Source organism: Cherax quadricarinatus, chromosome 82 (assembly GCF_038502225.1).
Source record: "Cherax quadricarinatus isolate ZL_2023a chromosome 82, ASM3850222v1, whole genome shotgun sequence".
Taxonomy (NCBI): Eukaryota; Metazoa; Arthropoda; class Malacostraca; order Decapoda; family Parastacidae; genus Cherax; species Cherax quadricarinatus.
Window position 1 is genome coordinate 11,104,534 of NC_091373.1, and position 19,778 is coordinate 11,124,311.

At 36.3% G+C, this 19,778-nt stretch overlaps 2 protein-coding genes across 3 annotated transcripts in view; both read left to right on the plus strand.

The window, feature by feature from the left end:
• The window catches only part of LOC138855138 (gastrula zinc finger protein XlCGF26.1-like), a 69,233-nt gene extending 62,683 nt beyond the window's left edge, over positions 1 to 6,550 (plus strand). Inside the window, exon 2 of the mRNA XM_070102595.1 lies at positions 3,219 to 6,550. Coding sequence (XP_069958696.1) covers positions 3,255 to 4,577 — 1,323 coding nt within the window. The 5' untranslated portion in view covers positions 3,219 to 3,254 and the 3' untranslated portion in view covers positions 4,578 to 6,550. The remainder of the gene's footprint in view (positions 1 to 3,218) is intronic.
• Positions 598 to 19,532, plus strand: LOC128702839 (piggyBac transposable element-derived protein 4-like). 2 transcript variants are annotated; one of them, XR_011394296.1, is made up of 3 exons: positions 598 to 888; positions 12,039 to 12,122; positions 16,989 to 19,532. XR_011394296.1 is itself a non-coding variant. In XM_070102594.1 (2 exons), exon 1 carries the CDS (start codon positions 7,281 to 7,283, stop codon positions 9,516 to 9,518), a length of 2,238 nt encoding a protein of 745 aa, XP_069958695.1. In that variant the 5' UTR covers positions 6,693 to 7,280; the 3' UTR covers positions 9,519 to 12,122; positions 16,989 to 19,532. The 2 variants fall into 2 exon arrangements, 1 of the variants encoding a protein (XP_069958695.1); XM_070102594.1 differs by lacking the exon at positions 598 to 888 and having other exon boundaries at positions 6,693 to 12,122.
• Positions 19,533 to 19,778: the final 246 nt, after the last annotated feature.

The window sequence follows — 19,778 nt, forward strand, 5'->3', positions numbered from 1 at the left end:
GTGTTCTCTGATGGTGCCTGTGGCAAGTCTGTTTCATCATTCATTGCAGGTAGGTCCTGTGCATCTGACTCATTTCCAATTTCCAGGGGGGTTACCTGTGTGGTGTCCGTCTGACTGTTGTAGTTGTGTGTATTGGGAAAATGACAAGCTCATCCTCATATTCAGGTGTAGCCATAGGTAATAAGGTGAGTTTAGTGTGATTTTTTAATTGGTATTTCTGCGCAACGAGGACCCCAACGGAAATAAGTAACTGTCAGATTTTTTTTTTTTGGGGGGGGGGTTATCCTTGGTAATTTGCACTATGTATGCTAATTGTACTTATGTGTACCTGTGCCTAAATAAACTTATTTAATTAACAGTGTGTTTGCATCGAGTGGATTGGCAACCCTAAGATAAAATCAATAGACGAAATACAGCTCTGGTTTTTTTTTAAATATTTAGGTTTAAAGCATTGATATTTTTTAATAATATGCCACATGCACAGTTTCGTTATGCATGTAATAAACTTATAAAGTTTCACTTCAATAATAACTAAGAGTTTATTAAATAAAATGTATACCGTAAACATGTAAAAAAAAAATAATGACGTTCGCGATCGAAAATCCGCATTCAAGGATGCAGTCGAACTACGACTTTAATGTAAACAAAAAACTGATAAGGCAAATAAATGCTATTTTATAAAGTTGAGTTACTTTAAAGTGTAGAGAGGCATGCGCTGGCAAGTTGACCTTGTGTAAAGAGTACTGGTATATTAGTTAATATATAAGTTAATATATATATATAGGTTGGAGGAGAGTGAGTGAGTGAGCGTCAATAGCGGGGTCGCCGGGGCGTATCTGTGCAGCAGCAGCAGCCGCATCCTTTGTTGATGATTATTGTTCTTACCTGGTGAGTTGTATCACTATCTTCTTAATCTGCCACTTTCTGTGTCACTTGTAGTCTCAGGCTGCACACTCGCAAGATGAGACTGTTTGAATATTGCTTATATTTTGTTTCAGTAGAAGCAAAATCCTGAGTCTGGGGTTATTCCTTCTCCTCTTGTGGCTTATTTTAATTTTTTTCCTGCTTGTTGTATCACTTAAATGTGTCAGTAGTAACCATTGTCGTTGTTACGGTAAGGAGGAAATAACTCCCTACCTCAAGCAAAGCATTCTAACCTTATCTAAAGTAAACTCAAGTTTATTTCCTATACAAGGACCTCAATGGAAACAAGTCACTGTCTGACTTTACTGGGTTATCCTAGGTAATTTACACTATTTATGATAATTATACTTATGTCCACCTGTGCCTGAATAAACTTACTTTCAAATATCATTGATGCCTTGAGTAGCTACCACACTTTGTTGTCTATGCCACCAATTGCCAGTTCCATTATAGTGTATCAGTAGTTACCCTAAAGGAGTTTTAGGTCGATATTGTCGTGGTAGAAAAAAAAAATTGCATTTCTGTTTGCATTTTTAACACCGGGTATCTAATAAATCAGGATAGCCCAAGAAAACCAAACAGTTTGGCTTATTTCTGTTGTGGATCTTAAGTCCTTCTTCTGATGTGATCCACAACAATTGACTGTCTGTCCTTCCTTGAAAGATGTTAATACAGATTGAGACTGAACAAAATCATATGGGATATTATAATCACTGGTGTGACGTCCCCAGCTTTACATATTTTCGTGATCACCGTGTATTTTAGCTTGTAGGGCTTTCAGGAATCTCTGTTGGTCATTGAAATTTATGTTGACCAACATTTTTTATTCTAGAATTTTAATGTCATGTTTTTTATGCTCTAATAAGATCACATATTTATAGTCAATCAATTAACACCCAGGTACCTATTCACCTAGCATTAAGTAGGTACTTGGTGTTAATTAACTGTTGTGGGTTGCATCCTGGGGAAAAGGATTAAAAGACCCCAACAGAAATAAGACCAACAGTCCCTGGTGACACACAGATTTCATTGGGTTATCCTGGGTTACTAACCCTCTGGGTTAATGATCTGACCATAATCATCATCATCATGCTCTTTTTGTACCATTGAATGTTTTAGTCAATTTCTGTTACCCAGTTTCTGTTATTAACCCTTTCACTGTTGGGACTGCTAAAATTAAAAGTGCTGACAGTGTCAGGAGTTTAAAAAATGGTAGGGAATCTTTCTGACACCAAAAGTACAAAATTTGATGGAAAACCTACAAAATAATTCAGGTGCAAAGTTGGCAGTTTGGGTGCAATTTACACACCAGCGATTTTACCCAATTTAAGTTCTGTTATAAACTGACTCAATAGCTCAGTTCGCTCAAATTCTCAGCAATTTTGTTAATATGCCCTCTGTTCTGTCGATTGAGCATAAGAAAATGCCCATTCATCTGTGAGAACTACCATATAAAGTTCACAGAAGTTGATAATTTGGCCAGCTTCACACAAAATTCAAAACATCTCAAATTAAAAATAAGTCCAAAATAAACACTGTAGGTATTGCAGCCACTAAAGCAGTATTTCTTTTGTTCATTAATCACATCATTAATCCTCTCCAGGAACAAATCACAAAAAAAAAAAAAAACCACACTTATGAAAAGAAGGCAATATTTTGGTTCATCCTGGATTATTATGACTGAGCAAGAAAAAGTAGGGAAGACAGAAAGAAATGCCATAAGTATGGGTTTTTTGTTAATGAAGTTTATTAAAACTGCATATCATTATTATTATTATTATCATTATTGTGATTATATAACCATCCCCTGGCAGGTTTATTTACCATTTTCACTAATATTTTATTTTATTTTATTTCCACTGCCTTGTTTTGGTTTGTGAGACTTCTTGAGAATGCATATTCACTTTGAACTTTATGCTTGTATTTCATCCTAAAAAAAAAAAAAAAAAAGCTATTTGTTTGTGTGTTTTGAAGTGGTCATTCTCTAACCAATGGAGTAAAATTCAAATCAAATACAGTACTGTACTAATTATAGTTCCCATTACGTTTCATCAGTGAAACATTAATTTTTGTGGTCTCCACACTGAGTTTTACACTTGTTTGTCTAAAAAATGCCTTGATGCTTGGCCACATAGCAGGTTCTACATTGAAAAACATGACATGTAAATCTGTCCCATACATAATCGTAAATATAATTTCATGCACATTTGTACACAGAAATGCATATTTCAATACATATTTCCAGTATTTATTATATTTTACTCATTTTATAAGTGGTTTATATTTGCTTACAGGAAAAACCATCATCTGAAAAATTTCACATCCAAAAAATGGATCTTTCAGACTATCAAGAGCATTCTCAAACAAATGAGAAGCCATATGAGTGCATAAATTGTGGAAAAACATTTGCCAAGAATAGTGATCTGAAGAGGCACATAATGATTCACACAGGTGAGCGGCCCTATGTCTGTGAAATCTGTGGAATGGGCTTTATTGAAAAAGTGAAGCTGACAGTTCATATGAGACATCATACAGGTGAAAGACCATTTGAATGTGAAGAGTGTGGTAAAACCTTTATTAAGAAGAGTGATTTGAAGTATCATAGCAAAACGCATTCGGGGGAAAAGAATTTTATTTGTAATGAATGTGGTAAAGGATTTTTGAAAAACAGTGACCTTAAGAGACATGCAAGGCTACACACACCTGAATACCAGGAACAAATTCAAACATGTGAAAAGCCTTTTGAATGCATAGACTGTGGAAAAGCATTTGCCAAGAATAGTGATTTAAAAAGACATGCTATGATTCATAGTGGTGAGCGACCTTTTGTTTGTGAACTTTGTGGAGCAGGCTTCATAGAAAGAGTGAAACTAACAGTCCACATGAGACATCATACAGGAGAAAGACCATTTGAATGTAAAGAATGTGATAAAGCTTTCATTAAAAAAAGTGATTTGAAGAATCATTACAAAACCCATTTTGGCGAGAAGAGTTTTATATGTAATGAGTGTGGCAAAGGATTTCTTAAAAACAGCGAACTTAAGAGGCATACACGAATTCATACGGGTGATAAACCATTTGTGTGTGAGTTCTGCAGAGCATGCTTTTCAGAAAGTGGAAAGCTAAAGAAACATATGATTGTCCACACTGGAGAAAAGTCCTTTGCCTGTGAAGAATGTGGGAAGAAGTTTGCCCAAAACTCAGATCTGAATAGACATATGAGAGTTCACACAGGAGAGAGACCATATGTTTGTGAAATTTGTAATCAGAATTTTAGCCAAAGACATATATATAAAGACCATTTAAAACATCATGTAGTAATGGTTGCTCCAGAAGACTCTACCCAAGGAGAACAGCTAGACAATCCAAGTATAGCATTATCTCCCATAATAAATATGATTTTCAATCCAGCAGGAAGTACTCATGCTGATCAAGATCTCCTCAGCTTTGGGCAGAGCTCTGCATCAGAGGGTAATGAAGTGTCAGAAGTTACAGATTCCTCTAACTTTCTGCAAGTAAATGTTAATGTCAAAGATGAAGTGATTGCCATTAATCAAGATAATTTGGAGTGTCAGGCAAATGTCAATGTCAAAAATGAGGTAATGGATGCTAATAATGACAGTGGGTTGCATCAGAATGATTTCAATGTTTAAATTTATTCATAAATTTATAATTGTATCTATTTTATAATTTGTATGTATTATATGTCATTTCAAGTAGACAACATTATACATGTAAGTTAATCATACAGAGCAAAGATGAAAGAAAGTAGGCTTTTATATGTGTTGAACTCTAGTTCATAGAAATGTAGAGAATTTCATATTTATGGTTTTATCATATATTTAATATTCCCACATAAGTTTTTCCCTCATGAAGCTAAATAAATAATTCTTATATTATTATTCATATAAAATTTATGCATATTTATAGAAAAACATAAAAGGATAAGTGATTTCTTTACACCTGTTACAGTTAATAAAGGGGTCTTAATATGTACAGTACAGTGGAACCTCGGCTTATGAACGCTCCCAACATGCGAACTTTTCAGGATATGAACTGTCGTTCGGTCGATTTTTTGCTTCTGGATATGAACAAAATTTCAGGATGCGTATTTCCCCCTCAAAGGAGGTTCCTTAAATAAATAAATATATAAAATATTTATTTCTTTGCTAAGGTTACAATGTGTGTTTACACATCATAATATGCAACATCGATACCATGCCTAACCCTTCTAGGGTAGGGTAGGTGCCTGAGCCCGAGCCTTTAGCTCATAAGACTGTCATTCCCATTTGCCCCCTTGGGGCGGGGATGGCAGACCAGAGAGGCCTAGCTTGTGGCTAGGCCTGGGGACAGTTGGTCCCGAAGATGAGGAGGTACTTGTGCCTCCTCCCATGGGAGACTTAGGTCTCAGACACTCCCTAAAGAGGGAGCCAAGGCCGGGCTACCACTTGGAAAAGGCCCGGGCCGGGAGAATACCGGCGAATCTTTGATAATAATAATCATAATATGAGTGGAGCAAAGAAAGCCACTATCTTGCTGAGGCATTTCAGGCAGACTTAACCTAATAATTATAGACTACATAAGTCTAGACAGGTGAAAAGTAGTGGTTACCAATGTTATGTTGATGGTGATGCCAACTACTGGCAGCCTTTTGAAGTTTCTCCTTACAGTTGTTATTATTATTATTATTATTATTATTATTATTATTATTATTACATATATTGTATTATGATTATTATAATAATAATAATTATTATTATTATTATAATTATTATTATTAGTAGTAGTAGTATGTATGTGGTGAGGGGCTCTTGATCTAGGGAATTGGATCTGTGTTCCAGTTCCCTAAATTAAGCCTGAATACCTTTTATCCCCTCCCCCCACAAGTGCTTCCCCATTATAATAATAATAATAATAATAATACAAATAATAATGTGATAATAATATAATATAATAATACTAATATAATAATAATACATTTAATAATAATATAATAATAATGTATTATAATAATAATTATATTAATAGACAGCTTTGAAAGGCCGTCACTGGATGGCAGTGAATGCCACAACAATGCGGGAGCTGTTATGGCCGCCTCCACTTTTTACATAATGACATGTTTTATTCATTCTAGAGTATATATCAGGTTTCTATGTTGTTTATATTGTTTATTCTGTCATATTAGATAAATTTGTGATAGATAAATAAACCGTAGAGTTGATATTAGTATTATATTAAAGTGTATTTTTCCTGCCTCTTGAGAGCAGGAACTCCACCGAAACAGATTAATGGCTTTTCACTTAATTTAACTGAGGAAAATTTACTCAGCATACGAACAAATAAGGATACGAATGGATTTAGCTCATAAGCCGAGGTTCTACCGTATATATACTTGTAAACTGTGCTTCATTTCAGAGGTAAACCAGTGAACAGTATTTGCAGGTATTGCTTGCTATGTTGTGCTTCAGAAAGGTCTCTAGAATATGAAAGCTGTTAAGTTAGCTAACTTTAATTCTTTGAAGGGTGCAACCTCCCTTGCATTTACGTTGTTGTATTTAAGAAAATTATTTATTTATAATAGAAATTTTAATATATTTGTTTAGGAATTAAAATTTTGCAGGTATATTATCTGTCTTTTATCATGTAGGTATAAATTAGTACACCAGTTTACCCCAGTCAACTCCTGTCTGAAATGTACAGTATTTGAACTGCAAAAAATTTTGTGTGGCCTCAATATATGCTAAAGTAAAGTTGCCAAACTATTCATTACCATATCAGTAATATAACATTCTATACAGCCTCTCCTCACTTAACGACGTACTCGTTTACCGACACCTCGGACTTACAGCAGGCTGTATGACCAGTACTCATACCTAAATACGTAATGTATATTAGAGCTGATTTCCTCTATTCTTTTTATTTTAATATACAATACACTACTGTATAAACATTTAAAAATATACCAGAAATGTTATAAATGGTGCAAAGGTAACATTAAAACAATATCAAAGATGGTTGACACAAACTCTCTACCATTATACGTAGTATGTATGCTCCTCACTTAGTGACGAATTCGTTTAACAACATGGCCTCAGGAACGGAACTCCGTCGTTAACCCTTTTAGTGTCGAGACCCTTGATCCTTATTAACCCTTTGAGGGTTTCGGACGTACTAGTATGTCTTACGCGTAGGGGTTTTTGACGTACTAGTACGCACAAATTCTAGCGCCGTCAAATCTCACGGGAAAAGGCTGGTAGGCCTACATGTGAGAGAATGGGTCTGTGTGGTCAGTGTGCGCGGTAGAAAAAAAATCTGGGACCCAGTGGTGCATTGTGGGAACACCATCTTAGTAAACAATGTCCACCATGCCTCGCGGTAAGAAGCTCCTCACTCCTCGGCGAATTGGGACACTTTTGTTCCCCAGTGACAGTTCTAATACAGATGGAAGTGCCAGTGAAGATGAGTTTCAAGGTTTTGGTGAGGTTTTGACCGAAACTAATGACCATAATATTGGTAATAGTGAGGAAAACCCAGACGACCCTCAGCCTTCCACCTCTGGTGCTGGGCCGTCTTGTTCATGTTCAGTTGTACCAGAATCGAAGAGGAAACTTCTATTTTCCCAAATCCCAGACTCAGATGAGAGCATGGGTGATGATAGTGATAGTGAATATGAACTACAAGCTCTTCAAACTAGTTCCAGTAGTGATAGTGAAGTGCAATATTCCCCAGTGAAGCGTCAGTATATACGACGATATATGCGCTCTGGTAGTGTGCCATATGCTATTCCAAGGGGAAGGAGTGCATCTCAGAGTACATCCCGTGGCTGTACAACAGGAACAGAGAGTGAAAATGACGATGATACTGTTGCAATTGGGATGGAAAATGTGCGTGGTGGTAGTGGTGCCGGCGGTGAGGCACCAGCAGTGGGCCATGCTGCCACCCACGCTGCCACCCACGCCGCTGCCTCAGCTGATCTACAACAAAGGCCACCATCCCCCATCCACCCACCACACCAGCCTCCACAACCACAACCACCTGTCATTGTCCAGTACCCACCAGCAGACCGCACCTGGGATTGGCAGGAAGCTGTCAATTTTGTTCCAAATGCCCACCAGTTTGATGACAGCCAAAGTGGAATACGGCCATCTTGTACACTTGGGAACAATGCCACTGAACTGGAATGTTTCGAGTTATTCTTTGACGAACCACTGATGGAAAGTATTGTCATGGAAAGCAACACATACTACGAGTACACCATGGCAAACACATTACTTTCACCAAAATCACGTCTACACCAGTGGAAGGAGGCAACTGTGGCTGAGGTGTATCTTTTCTTTGCCGCAATAATGCTTATGCCACATGTGTATAAGCACAAAGTGAAATCATACTGGTCAACAGACCGCCTGATTGCAACCCCAGGTTTCAGTGATATAATGCCAGTGAATCAATTTGTGCTAATGTTACGTATGCTTCATTTCTCAGACAAAACCAGGCCTGACAGAACTGACAGGTTATATAAGATTAGGAATGTGTTTGTGTATCTGAAAGAGAAATTCAGTACGCATTTTTATCCCTTCAGGAAGCTTGTAATTGACGAGTCTTTGATTCTGTTCAAAGGAAGACTCTCTTTCAAGCAGTACATACCAAGCAAGAGGAAACGCTTTGGTATAAAGTTGTTTGTGCTTTGTGATTGTTACAGTGGTCTGGTATTGGATATTATTGTGTACACTGGAAGTTATACATTGCAAAATACCAGGAAGTTATTGGGCATCTCAGGAGATGTGGTTAGAACAATGATAGAACCATACCTTGGTAAGGGGCATATATTATATACAGATAACTGGTACACAAGCCCCTCACTCAGTGATTTTTTGCGAGTGAACATGACAGATGTGTGTGGCACAGTGCGTGCAAATCGGAAACATATGCCCAGGTTTGACGCTGGCACTCGTAGAGGTGAGGTGCAGGCGTTTGCTGCCAATGACATCATGGCATTTCGGTGGCATGACAAACGAGATGTCACACTGTTGTCATCAGTTCACCCTAATGAAATGGCAGACAGTGGCAGGCAGCATAGAGAGAGCAATGAACCCATTCTAAAACCTGCAGCTGTGATTGATTACACCTTCAATATGCGTTCAGTGGACAAATGTGACATGCAGATTGGGTTTGCTGAGTGTGTTCGCAAGAGTTATAAGTGGTACATCAAACTGTTTTTCCATCTTCTGGACATTTCCATGCTCAATGCTTATAATATGTATAAGATGAGGACCAGAAACAAACCACAGTACGGCGAATTCTGTTTGTCTGTCATCAGACAAATAGTATTCAAGTACCAAGGAACAGCACCTGCAATTGACCGCCCACCAAATTATCAACAACTACCTGCTCGTCTGAAGCATGGTGATCACTTCCTGGTAAAAGTGCCTGCTACTGCTTTCAAGAAAAAGGCTCAGAAGAGGTGTTACGTCTGTTCACATACAAAAAAACGCCCACAACAATGCAGAGACACTCATTTTATGTGTGAGGAATGTAAAACACCACTGTGCATGACACCATGTTTCAAAGAGTTCCACAGGCTGCAGAACTTCTAGAAACATTCCCTGTGACTGTATATGTGTATATAAAATATAGAAAAATAGTAATAAGCAACATTTCATATTGTTTGTTTGTGTAAATATTTTTTGTAAACAAAATAATGACAACAGTGTTTATGCCCTTATTGTGTAGTATTGAAAAAGAAATAACTTACAAAATACTGATCATGTTGGCCTCAGAGGCCATAAAAGTTACTCAGAAAAAGAAAAATTGAAAAATAATTGAAAATAGTACATAAAAAAGTAAATAGAAAAATACCGGGTGACAGCAGTCGGCGATGTTACCAGATGTTGTTCAATTTTGGCAAACTTCACGCCTCCATATCTCGGTAAGTATTGACGGTAAAATTTTTTTGTTTAGCCTATAATATTTAGAAAAAACTATTTTTTCATAAGAAAAATTTTTTTTTTTTTTTTTTTGAAATTTGGCCGACCCTGAGAACGAGTTTCGGAGAGGGCTTGTCGACCCTCAAAGGGTTAAACTCATTGTGTCAAAAAATTTTCCAAAAAAAAAAAAAAAAAAAAAAAAAATTATTATGAAATGATAAAGAATCTTTTCCCAATGGTAATGACACCAAAAGTACGAAATTTGATGGAAAACTTATAAAATTACACTCTCTCAGCAATTTTGCCTACTTTGAGCCCTATTTTAAGCCAATTCCATTGTTCCAGCCGACTAAAATCATAGCTATTTTGCTAGAACTCCATTTGTTCTATCGATTGAGTATAAGAAACCGCCCAGTTACTGATTTCAACTACCCAATAAAGTGGTCAGAAATTGGCAATTTGGCAAATTTCACACAAATTTCAAAAGATGCCAATTTCAAAATAGGGTCCAGAATAAACAAGGCAGATATTCCTGGCACTAAAATAACATTTTCTCTGTTCATTAGTCACATCTCCAGGCCCCTCTTACATTACTCTTGCTTTCCATTTTGAATTTTTATTCTCACAAAAAATAGAATATTTACTGTTATGCTGACTACTGCATTATTATAATTGTATAAATAATGTCAACCCATTCATGACTGTGTATTAGACTGGCCAGTTGGACACATATTGGACAGTGACGTCATTTGTTTACTCTTGAACATCAGCAAAACTCAAACATTTTCGCTACTCTGAGCTCAATTTCAAGGCACTTTTCATCGTGAAACCAATCAAAATCATCTCTATTTCTGTAATATATCTTTCATTCTATCAAATGAGACCAAGAAAACGAGAATACAACCATAATACCATACGAAAATAGACCTCAAATTCGAGTTTTGTTTTTTTCCTCGTGCACTGCGTGCTGCAGGATTTGTTTTATACTGCACACACTGACCACGCAGACCCATTGTTTCATATATAGGCCTGCCAACTTTCTTCCACTAGATTTGAAGGAGCTAGAATTTTGGCATAGCATTATGCGACCGACACTGGTTCTCAAGCCGTAATATTACAGGACTGACACTGAAAGGGTTAAGTGAGGAGAGGCTGTATTTGAGAATAGGTCACTGTGAATAAAATCCATTTAATTTTGTTAGTCAGGATTACCACTGTTGGCTTTGACCTATAAAATAATGCAGCAATAGAAGGGTGACCACATGGGCATGGCCTTCCCCTTGCCAAGGCATGGGTTTTCTATTTCACTCAGAATATACTTATACCCTGCTTTTCAGCTTGGAGTGCAGAACTTATATCCTGTTAATTTTTGACTAGACTGATATGCAACCTATTGACAAAAGGGGTAAAATAAGTTCTAAGCAAGATGTGCCTTAATTGGGCAATATGTGAGCAAAACATTGTCTAGAAGACTTATTAAAGCTCACAATTAAGTGAAATGTTGTCCAGTAAAGGCTCATCAAGTTAAGTACGTTTTTATTTTGTCCTAATTTTGGGAAGTTTAAACTTGAAATTGTAAAGTTATTTGAAACCAGTCATCTTCGCCATTCCAAAAACACCATCAACATAATTCATTATCAAACTATGAACATACATAAAATGTAATCAGAAAATCAAGGACAAATGATTGTTGAAACATTGCAATAACTAATTTCCTTCATAAAAATACCAACAGGTTCACAACATGGATTATTAGTGCAAATTCTATGCAGTGTTTAATTCAGTTAGATATGCAGTAGCATTAAAACTTTCTTGGGGATTTTCCTGATTAATAGAATCTCAGAAGAAGCAAGAAATGCCCTGATAGTTTAGAAAAACATTTAGAAAAGTACTGTAGCTAGTAATAGTAGGATAGTTATTGATCAGATACAGTGAACCCCCTCATTAATAGACAAATAGGGGGAAGTGAGTGTACGATATTACCAAAACTTTCGAATTATTAAGATAATTTCATAATCATCCTGTTGTCTTCTGAACGAGCGGACTTCGTCTGGTGATGCAAAAGACAACCAGATACTAGGAATACGGGTATTGTAACCTGTAGTACTATAGTACAGGACTGTACTGTATAGTAATTTTATAGTACTCTATGTAATTTTCAGTAATTTTACTTTCCTTTTCATGTTGGAGAGATGAGGCACAAACTGCCGTGATCGATAGTGGTGACTCAGAGTAACTTCTATTCTGAGTCAGAGGACTCGGAGGACATAGTCTGTAAGTTTGTCCTTGCTTCGAAGGCTAGCAGACACTGTTTCTTAACACCAAATTCCTCACATACCCATGTCACTGAGACACTAAACTCCACCTTCTTTATTAGTTCAAGTTTTTCCTTAACTCTGAGAACCATACATTTCTTCTTGACACTACCACTTGCTTTAGAAGTCATTGTTATTGCACTTTACCTAACATATTAATGAAGTTACACAAAGTGCTCTGAATCCAGGGAAAATAATAGACTGAATGACGAGTGTATGCATAAGTGAGCACAGCTACATCCAGGTATCCTGGACGTGGCTGTTCTGGCCTGTACCGGACAAACGTCCAATACAAACAAACATCATCAGGCTTGGTTCAGTACTTCAAAAGACAACCAGATGCTGTCGCTACAGACAAAATTCAGAAATACAGACTTCTGTCTATTTTGTCCAACACTTCGTTTGTCTAGCCGTTATTTTTGTCCAAAATTGTCAAAATCTGTTAATGAAAGGTTTTACTGTATATGGAATTGGCCTACAAACACAGAGAGAAAAAGAGAGGTGAGGCAAAACAATCCTTAACTGGAATGAATGATGACATCATCGATTATTGTATACCCTTGTTATTGTTATACTATGCTATATCATAAATTTGACATGTACTCAATACTAGGAATTTAAAATTAATGCCATGTTGTTACAGTATCAGGAAGGGTAAGAATAGTGGCCAATTTATTTTAACTTTCTTTTATTAGAAAGTTACTTTAACTTTCCTTGCACATTCTTTTTGATTTCCTGACATTGGTTTGCTCCATCTCTCCATCCCTGCCACCTTCCAGCACTCTATGACCCTTACAAGTTTAGCAGTTCTATGAATGTAATACAGGGGGCCCTGTTTGTATGGCTATTATTTTTCACTTACCAGTATAATAAGCAAAAATTGGTGATGGATGGAAAAGAGCATTTTTTCATTACTGAATGCATCTAAAATGCCTGATAACTTGTTATATATTAATTTCTCAATACGGCTAGGCATAAAAAACAAAGTAAAATAAGTACACAGCACGTACATACAATATGTACCTTAAAATATGGTGCAGCTGCCTTTCCCTTATGTAACTGTTGTATGAAAATGGCAGAAAAGTGGTACAAGTACCAAACATAAGGATCAGTGACTCAGTTGAATGCCAACAAAAATGTGGAACACCTTCAAAGGTGTTGTATATGCAGGGCCCTCCTGTAATAATGTTTTCAGCATAGATAGTATTTTTAACTCACGAAATATAATGACACGATTGCAAACAAACCATACCACAGGCAGGGATAGAACCCGCGATCAGAGAGTCCTAAAACTCCAGACCGATGTGCTAGCCACTCTCTGATCGCTGGTTCTATCCCCGCCTGTGGTATGGTTAGATATTTATAGTTTGTTAAACAGGCACAGTATATACCCTATAATCATTAATCACATAAATGCATAGGAAAATATCAAGCATCCTAGCAAATAGTATTAGCAGTGAAAATATATACATGTATAATTTTCCAAAATTTGAAGATATTTATCAATACAGTACATGCCTCTTCATAATGGTGAAGGAAGTTTTTTATCTTAAATATTAAAGTTGTCTTTTACTATCTAAAATACAAAAATTGATTGGGATTCACTGGGGGTCACTTGGAGCAAGTTATTATATCAGGAATTCTGTTGTATTTACAGTACTATTTATTATGCAGTAATAAATTTTATATTATGAGCCAGTCAGTATGGAGATGTTTCATACTCAGTGTTATGATGTCTACAAGTGGTGTAAAGACAATGCTCTGAAGTCTTTAATGATGCAAAGTTTCACACTAGTGGATTTTATCGCATATTGTACTTAGAAACAATGAGATGATTACAGCTTATATAGGGCTTCCAGGGCTGTTAGTCAAGTGTACATTTGTTGAGTATTGCATTGCAAGAGTCCTCATGGCTTACGGTGGGTTTCCTTTGTTCTAAGATGATATGTGCTATAGGAGTTGCCAAAATAAACATACCACAATTTTGATTTATTATGTCAGCTTGAGTATAAATGACTCTAAAACTCTAATGTTTATTCTTGTTGTTTTCTTGAGAAAATAGCCATGATGCCTTGATCTGTCTCGTGCTATGAAGTGTGTGTTGCATTATACACAAGCATTAATGTTGTCCATTCTATAGGCATAGGCATACTTATGTTCTTTTAGGCATATAGGAAAACTCCTAGCAGTTTCTCTGGTGTAAACTTGGTCACTTCCATTATGGGATATTTTAGATGCTTGCATCCTTGGGTCCTATGTAGGGTCTGAAAGTCCTTGTGATGTCACAGATGTTTTTTGTGATAGCCACCATGATATCAAGGTTGAATCTGTGTAGTAGAGTGGTTGCTGTGTTGGCTGCGGTACTGTTAGGTATTTTTTTTTTAACACACCAGCTGTCTCCCACCATTCTATAGGCATACTTATGCTCTTCTAGGCATATAAGAAAACTCCTAGCAATTTCTCTGGTGTAAACTTGGACACTTCCATCATGAGATATTTTAGATGCTTGCATCCTTGGGTCCTATGTAGAGTCTGAAAGTCCTTGTGATGTCACAGATTTTTTTTTGTGTTAGCCACAGTGATATCAAAGTTGAATCTGTGTAGTTGAGTGGTCACTTTGTTGGCTGTGGTACCATTAGGTTTTTTTTTTTTTAATACACCAGCTGTCTCCCACCAAGGTAGGATGACCCAAAAAAGGAAAAAAAAAACACTTTCACTGCCATTCACTCTATCACTGTTTTGCCAGAGGTGAGCTGATACTACAGTGCAGATGCCCCAAATATCCCCACCCCTCCTTCAGAGTGCAGGCACTGTACTTCCTACCTTCAGGACTCAAGTTTGGCTAACTTTGTTCAGTGACTCGCTTCACAAAAATGTTACCTTACCCTTCAGCTCATTAAGTCCCAAAAGCAATTTCCCTCCACTCATATGTAAACATGCTCTCACATGCACCTACCAGATATCCAAACTCCTCACACTCAAAAAATCCTCCTTTACCCCATCTCCAACCTTACCTAGGGTCACCCCTACTCCACCTTCCCTCCACTACAGATTTATACATCCTCCAAGTCATCCTGTTTGCTCCAACATCTCTACATGTCCAGATCATCTCAACCCCTCCTCAGCCCTCTGGATAATACTTTTAGTAAACTTGCACCTCCTAATCTCCAAGCTATGAATTCTCTGCTTGATATTTACACCCTCAAACACTGCATTTCCACTGCCTCCATCCTCCTCTTCACTTCAACATTCACAACTCATACTTCATACCCATATAAGAGAGAGTTGGAACCACTATACTCACACACAATTTCCTTTTTTCCTCCATGGATAACATTCTTTGCCTCCACAGATGCCTCACTGCACCACCTACCTTTTACTCCTTATCAGTTCTATAGTTCACATTGTCTTGCATATATCCATCTACCAACAGGTCCACTCCCAAATATCTGAACACATTCACTTCCTCCATACTCTCTCTACTTCTGATATGATATCCAGTTTTTTATTACTTAAATCATTTGTTACCCTCATCACCTTGTTCTTTCCTATGTTCACATTTAATTTCCTTCTTTAACATACCCTCCCAAATTCATCCACCAATCTTGGCAAATTCTCTTCAGAATTTCCCAAAAGCACAGTGTTATCAGCAAAAAGCAACTGCTAAACACCATAAAATATAATTGTGGCATGTTCACTTTGACATTTCCTACAGTACACTTATCCTTTCACAAGGGAATCCAGATGTGGCTGGTAGACTTCTTGCAGTGCACTGTGCAACAGAGGTAAACCTGACAACCTGCCCCAGTTGCTCTTTGTAAACTATAATTTTCTCATTGTTGCTAAGTAGTTACGGTACTTGATAAAATCTACTCGTGGGTGAAACGTTATACCATTAAAGACTCCACTGCTTTAAATAGCTTACCACTACCAATACAGAGTTTACTTTTTTATGTCTTTTTGTCATATATCTTGGACAGTTCATTTTTAGGCTTACAAAATGTACAGTACATATCTTTATAGCTTTTTTGTAACTTTATCATTTTAAATTACTGTAATTTTATTTTGCACTAGCAGGCACATAATGGAACTGCAGTTTTACTTGTTAGATATTAAAACATATGCTAAATACAGTATATTTAAAGTACTTATAAATATGGTATGTAGTTAGAATGTGTTTAAAACCTAAAAATTATAAATGTATTCACAAGAGTAATAGTATCAAGAAAGCAAAAAAATGTGTAATCTTTCCTTCAGTGTAAGCAAGCAAATGCTTCTTGTATATATCACAAGAGAGGTAGGTAAAGAATACATAATTAGCATAGGTAATACAAATAATCACACATTAACTTGTATGTGCACTTCTTCCAATGTATCTTCTCCATTCCCGGCAATCTTCATCAAGTCTTGTTATTCTAATTGCAACCTTCATTTATTCCAATGTAATTTGAAATTATGTTTATATTTGTTGCCTTCATATGCACTTGGTACTTTAAAACATTCCTCTCTGTCATGTTTTGGCTTTTTTTATGGTTTAATGAAATGAAGTTCTTTCTCCATAATAAACACAAAAATTAATCATTGTATTTTTATAATTTCAAATTTGTCCTATGCTAGTATTGATTAATAAATAATATACAGTGTTGTGTAGAGCTTGAGAAAGATTTACACATTAATTTTTTAGATAATCCATTTAATGATAATGTACAAATCATCTCCTCTGATTGAGCCAGGTATTAGAAGATGCTTTCTTATGTGAACCTGTAGCTTATGATGTAATGTATAAAAATGGTATAATTTTAACTGCAGTGTACTGTATTTTCAGATCTCTCACTGCATTGCTGTTACAGTTGCAACACCGATTTTTCTGGTATTCTTGGTTCCTAGGCCTTGCTGGAATATCAATTTTGGTGGGCCAATAGAGGTCACATAATAATATTTCAACAGCACACCTGACCTACCATGGTCTGCTGGAAATTTGAATTAAACATTAGTACATATAAATGAATTAGGTTTATTAACCCTTTGACTGTTTACGCCGTATAAATACGTCTTACGCGCCACTGTTTCTGACGTATATATACTCATAAATTCTAGCGGCTTCAAATCAAGCAGGAGAAAGCTGGTAGGCCCACATGTGAGAGAATGGGTCTGTGTGGTCAGTGTGCACCACATAAAAAAAATCCTGCAGCACACAGTGCGTAATGAGAAAAAAAAAAAAATGACTGTTTTTTTGGATTACAACGCCGACTTTGAGGTGTATTTTCGTATAGTATTTATCATTGTATTCTCGTGTTCATGATTTTAGGTGTTAAAATGGAAAACATATTACAGAAATAGAGATGATTTTCATTACTTTCACGATGAAAACGACCTTGAAACTGAGCTCAAAGTAACGGAAATGTTCGATTTTTACCAATGTTCAGGAGTAAGCAAATCACACCACACGTCCAATGCACGTCAACTGGGGAGTCTAATATTCTTTCACTAGTGCACTGATATTATTTATACCATTTATAAAATAATGCAGTAGTCTGCATACCAGTAAATTTTGTATTTTTTTGTATGAATAAAAAATCAAAATAGAAAGCAATAGTAATATAAGAGGGGCCTAGAGATGTGACTAATGAACAGAAGATATGTTATTTTAGTGCCAAGAATGTCTACCTTGCTTATTCTGGACCCTATTTTGAAATTGGCATCTTTTTTGATTTGTGTGAAATTGGCCAAATTGCCAATTTCTGACAACTTTATTGGGTAGTTTAAATCGGTAAATGGGCGGTTTCTTGTACTCAACTGATAGATAAAATGGAGTTCTAAAGAAATAGCTATGAGTTTGGTCAACCGGAACAATGGAATTGGCTAAAAACAGGGCTCAAAGTCGGCAAAATCGCCGATACGTATATGTTGCCGAGACTGCTAACTTCGCGGGAGCATAATTCCGTGAGTTTTCGACCAAATTTCAAACTTTTGGTGTCATTACCATCGGGAAAAGATTCTCTATCATTTCACAAGAAAAAATAATTTTTTTTTTTCTCAAAAAATTTTGCAACATAGAATGACAGTTTCAGAAAGGGGCCTGCGACAGTCAAAGGGTTAATTACCATAAAGTGAATGTTGCAGTAATACTACTCCCAGAGTGGTAAGTTTTAGAATTTTACTGGAACTGTATAGGTAATCAAAAAGGTCTAGAAGTTCAGGGTTGTCAGGACTACTGTCTGTTTCATAATTGACTGGTTCATCATAGATTTGTGATGTTATCTGGGGTGCTTGAAGTTGAAGCCACAGGATTTTCAGATGAAGACCAACTGTTGTGACACATTCTTCTTGGCTAACTTTTTAAATATTTCATCCAAGCAAAGTTGTTTCATGTATTTTCATCTTTTCCTGTGAAATTTTTCATTCATCTAATAAAAATTTCATTAGCTCTTGTTAAAAAGAACATTGTTCTAGTCTGTTGATTAACCTCACAGCTCAATTAACTTGTCAATGCAGCCTCTCCTCACTTAATGATGGAGTTCCATTCCTAAGACCACGTCGTTAAACGAATTTGTCGCTAAGTGAGGAGTATACTATAATGGTAATGAGTTTGTGTCAACCATCTTTGATATTGTTTTAATGTCAGCTTTGCATCATTTATAACATTTCTGGTATATTTTTAAATGTTTATACAGTAGTGTACTGTACGTATATTGAAATTAACAAAATAGAGGAAATCAGCTCTAATATATGTACATTATTTAGGTATGAATAATGGTCAGAGAGCCCGTCGTAAGTCCGAGGTGTTAGTAAACGAGTACATCGCTAAATGAGGAGAGGCTGTATTTGTATAGCTATTAAACCTAACCATAGCTAGGGCTTATTGTTACCTTATAATTGTACTAAGTCAAGGGATGACCACCAACAATGACACTGTAAACAATACAAGTGAGTGGCAATTTTTGGCCACCCAGTAAAATACATGTAGTCTGGCAAAAAAACTAGTCTCATAATTATGTCCAGACTAAAAGAGGTGCCTGACTATCTGTTGCCAGAAAATTGGTGTTGTCCCTGTATACTACAAAATAAAACTGTAATTTAGTGCCTAATCTAACTGCTATAACTGTAAAGTAAAAAATAATGTAATTGTAAATTCAAAATAAATTTTTTGTGGTACGATACCATGAAATACCAAATTAACATTGAAATTTTTTACGTAAAAAAGTCTTTAACTTATGTAATTGTAAAATTTTAATCCCTTGAGTAGATATAATCTATCATTCCACAAATAATAAAAATTAACCTTGAAATTTAAAAAAAAAAACTCAGTTTCTATGGACACAAACCTAAATCATCTCTCCATTTAAACTGTACCTGACTGATATGCACAGCTTAACACAGTCCTCCTTACTAATTTTTTTTTTTTTTTGTGCCCCGTGGCCTGGTAGCTAAAGCTCTTGCTTCACACAGTGAAGGCCTGGATTTGGTTCCCAGTGAGGGTAGAAACATTGGATGTGTTTCTCTGCACTGGTTGTCTATGTTCCCCATCAGTAAAATGGGTACCTGGGTGTTAGTCAACTGGTGTGGGTCGCATCCTTGGACAAAACTGACCTAATTTGCCCGAAATGCTCTGCAT